Consider the following 4415-nt stretch of genomic DNA (forward strand, 5'->3'; position numbering starts at 1 on the left):
ACCACACCCAGCTATTTTTGCATTTTTAGTAGTGATGGGGTTTCTCCATGTTGGCCAGCCTGGTCTCGAACCCCTAAGGTGATTTGTGTGCCTCTGCCTCCCAAAGTGCTAGGATTACAGGTGTGAGCCACCGCCACTGGCCAATCACGCGCCTATTTAGCCCAATAAATTTTCCTGGAAGAGTCTTGGTATGAGCTAACAATTCACAAATAGGACTGCTTTACAATGAACTGCATGGCTGCAAGTACACAGCAGTTGATAATCTGCTGAGATCCACACATTGCCCAGCTGGCTTTTTCAGACCCTGCCTTCTTGCCTTTGGTATGCTGTTCCGGGGTGTTATGCCCCGACCCATGACTCATGACTTGGCTTTTTGACCAGGCAACCTTCTCATTGTGGTTCCTTGGCTTGGCATTTGGTTATGGCTTTCCTTCTAGGGCAGGGCACTCATCTAGGCCACACTCTGCCAACTTAGATTTAGCCTATCAGCCTCTTTGCCCCTTTCCTGGCTTCCTCATACTTCAGTTCCCTCCCTAGGCAAATGGCCTTGTGGAGTCACAGTACCCAACAAACTCTTTTCCAGCATTTGATCGGCTTGATAGCCAAATAATTTCTCTTTATTTTCAGCTGAGATCTCATACAGATCAGCTGAGATTACATTTGTCCTAATGTAAACCATTATCGCCATCTCTGGTCCAATATCCTCATAGGGTCAGTTTTCCATTCCTTTAATCTTTTCTTTCACTCATCTCTTTTACTCTGTTTTATTAATTGAATTAATAAGTATAAAATACTTGGAACAGAACCTGACATAAACATTTGCAGGTTGTATTATTATTATTTTCTTCACATCCTTTTAATAGTATTTTAATAACCTACTTCTGCATTAACGCTTTTTTAATACTGCTTCAGTTTCAGAGTAGACATTTATGATATTTGCTATATACACAGGTACAATACTAGTTAGTTCATGAATAGTATAGCATTTAATTCTCATAACTCTTTGAGCTAGTATTACACACAGGTACATATACTTTTTGAAAACAGGTGAAGGTACTAAGACTGCCAGGGTATAAAGAAACTTGCTCATGGTCACACAGACAGCAAGTATGGACCCAGGATTGGAACCTGACTCCTTTGATGGCATGTCCCCAGTTTTTCAGTAGACCTTGGTGTCTCTCTTCGGTAAAGGATTATTTAGAAAGGGTTGCTATTTACAGATTGTAAGTAAAAGGACTAGTGCTATGGTTTTCAGACTTAAACATATCATAAAACCTTTTATTTAAATGAAATCTTGTGAAGAAGCCAAAATGGAAAACAGCTGATACAAAACTGCTTGAAGCATGTAGAGGGTTTCTTTTTTTCTTTTTTTTTTTTTTTTGAGACGGAGTCTCGCTCTGTCGCCCAGGCTGGAGTGCAGTGGCCGGATCTCAGCTCACTGCAAGCTCCGTCTCCCGGGTTTACGCCATTCTCCTGGCTCAGCCTCCCAAGTAGCTGGGACTACAGGCGCCCGCTACGTCGCCCGGCTAGTTTTTTGTATTTTTTAGTAGAGACGGGGTTTCACCGGGTTAGCCAGGATGGTCTCGATCTCCTGACCTTGTGATCCGCCCGTCTCGGCCTCCCAAAGTGCTGGGATTACAGGATTGAGCCACCGCGCCCGGCCGGGTTTCTACAAGTATCTCTATTACTTCCCTAATTCCCTACCCTACGGTCCCTCAAGGCCTGCTGAGGAACACAGTTCCACAACACTGAATTAGTGTAATCATGAATATGCATCTATTTAATTCAAATGGCTCTAAAAGGGCATGCCCTGAGAGACCACCATCCTTGCCTGGTCAGCCAGCACCAAATTCCTCTCCCTGGAAGCAATGAGACAGTGCTTTTGCATTCTTATTTCTTATGTGGCTGTAAGCAGAAGTATTTAGGTATCCTCTTTAAAGACACCTCTTTTTGGTGAACAAATTGATTTAATTTACATTTATGATCTTCTTCACTTTCCTAAGCATCCTTTGGACTCCCAAAAGATCAAATCAACATTTTGTTAAGGTGATTCGAAAGGCGGTGCCTATGCATGGGGTGACCAGCCAGCCCAGTTTGTCTGAGACACTGGATTTTCACCGCTAAAACTGTGTCAGCCCCAAGCAAACTGGGATGGTTTATCACAAACCCCTGAGGTCACAAAAATCACCCTTTAAGGACCACTAACCAGGGTCCCACAAAACCACTACTCCCATGACCTGGGCCACTTGCTTCCTGGTCTTGCTGATCAGGTGAATTACAGGTCATTTTGAGTGTAGTTAACACTCTTCCTTTATTCCTCGCCCTGAACTTGAAAATCAATATCAAAGATAAGATGTTTCAAAGAGATTAAAAAAACAACATATTTTTGTTTTTAAGGCATAGTTAAGGTATGGGCACGATCTTTCTCTTCTTCCCTCCTATTCTTTTTTTTTTTTTTTTTTGAGACAGTGTCTCATTCTGCAACCTCTACCTCTTGGGCTTAAGTGATTCAGTCTACAAAAAAAAAAGAAAAAGAAAAAGAAAAAACAAAGGCCTTGAGCTGCTTACAGACTGTAAGTCATTGGAGGAGGGATGGAATCTGAAATGGAAGCGCAGAGCGCCGGGTCAGAGGAGGGCTTTACCCAGGTCACCCGCAAGGGCGGGGGAAGAAACGACAGGCTGAACAGCTGTCCGCAGTGGGAGAGGGCGGGGATGCGGGCCGGATGGACACAGAGGAGGCCAGGCCGGCGAAGAGGCCCATCTTCCCACCCCTCTGTGGGGACGGGCTCCTGAGTGTGAAAGAAGAAACAAGGAAAATTCCAGTCTCAGCTAACAGATACACACCATTGAAAGAAAACTAGATGAAGATATTTACTCCTATTGTGGAACATTGGGGACTTCAGATACACTTTAACTTGAAATCAAGGAATGTAGAAATCAGGACTTGTAAAGAAACCAAGGATGTTAGTGCTCTGACAACAGCAGCTGATTTTGTGAAAGCTTTTATTCTAGGCTTTTAGGTGGAGGATGCACTTGCCCTCATCAGGTTGGATGACCTCTTCCTAGAGTCTTTTGAAATTACAGATGTTAAACCCCTAAAGGGAGACCATTTATCCAGGGCAATAGGAAGAATTGCTGGCAAAGGAGGAAAAACCAAATTCACCATAGAGAATGTGACACGGACGCGGATAGTTTTGGCTGATGTTAAAGTTCACATCTTTGGCTTCTTCCAAAACATCAAGATGGCAAGAATTGCCATTTGCAAACTAATCTTGGGAAATCCTCCTTCCAAGGTTTATGGCAATATTCGAGCTGTGGCTTGCAGATCAGCAGATGATTTCTGATTTCAAGTCAGAGACTTTTTATCTTGCCTTTGGACTCTGGAGAAAAATACTTTATGAGTGGTCGGTCACAAGAAACCATGTGAATAATTTCAGTCATTTGAAGCCTCCGTCCCTTCTTCCATTCTCAGCCAGAAGCATAAACAGAAAAGAAAGATTTAAGAGTATTCACACTCAACAGGTTTTAGAATAATTTAAATATCAAAAATTGATTCTATTATACTTACTCATTAGGTATAATTTATCATTTATCTGAAATCACATGTAGCAGATTGCATAGTCTGTAATCCTCTCAGAGGGAAACTTCTTTAAACAAGAAGTTAAAACAGCTCTATATGAATAAGTTTAAACAGTTCTATATGAATTTATACTTTTATATTTATAAATTTATAACTTCATAAAAATTTATAAACCTTTCTTCTTTATAATTATAATTTAATAGATTATTTCAGAAAAACCTCTCTGAATGATAACTCTTCCTTACTACTGGGTGATGTGTAAATATTTTTTGGGGGACAGGGTCTCACTTTGTCACCCAGGCTGGAGTGCAGTGGTACGATCTCAGCTCACTGCAGCCTCTACCTCCTGGGTTCAAGTGATCCTCCTGCCTCAGCCTCCCTAGTAGGTGAGACTACAGGTGTCCACCATCATGCCTGGCTAATTTTTTGTATTTTTTGTAGCGATGGGGTTTCACCATGTTGACCCGGTTGGTCTCGAACTCCTGACCTCAAGTGATCCATCCACCTCGGCCTCCCAAAGTGCTGGGATTACAGGCATAAGCCACTGTGCCTGGCCTTGATGTGTGAGTATTTGAGAGGTCATAAGCAGTGGTTTTGGCTATACTGTACTACACCATATACATCAGTAAGAGCTCATCTTGGAACCTGTTTTGCAGTTTTAAAAATTAAAGACCTACATTACACACACACACACACACACACACACACACACACACACACAAAGAGACATTGGAAAGGCCCCTTAAGCTCTCAGAGCCCAAGTTTCCTCATTGGCTCAGTGGAGATAATTACACCTAACAGGATTAGCATGAAATGTCAAAGTGCTTAGAAAATT

At 42.2% G+C, this 4415-nt stretch overlaps 1 protein-coding gene across 1 annotated transcript; it reads left to right on the forward strand.

The window, feature by feature from the left end:
• Window positions 1–2592: 2592 nt before the first annotated feature.
• On the forward strand, window positions 2593–3344 carry PNO1 (partner of NOB1 homolog). The gene is given in 2 exon segments (XM_017872501.1): window positions 2593–2662; window positions 2665–3344. Coding segments are annotated over 2 exon segments (750 nt in total).
• The last annotated feature ends 1071 nt before the right edge of the window (window positions 3345–4415 follow it).

The sequence above is a fragment of the Rhinopithecus bieti genome, unplaced genomic scaffold, assembly GCF_001698545.2.
Source record: "Rhinopithecus bieti isolate Rb0 unplaced genomic scaffold, ASM169854v2 scaffold_5476, whole genome shotgun sequence".
Taxonomy (NCBI): domain Eukaryota; kingdom Metazoa; phylum Chordata; class Mammalia; order Primates; family Cercopithecidae; genus Rhinopithecus; species Rhinopithecus bieti.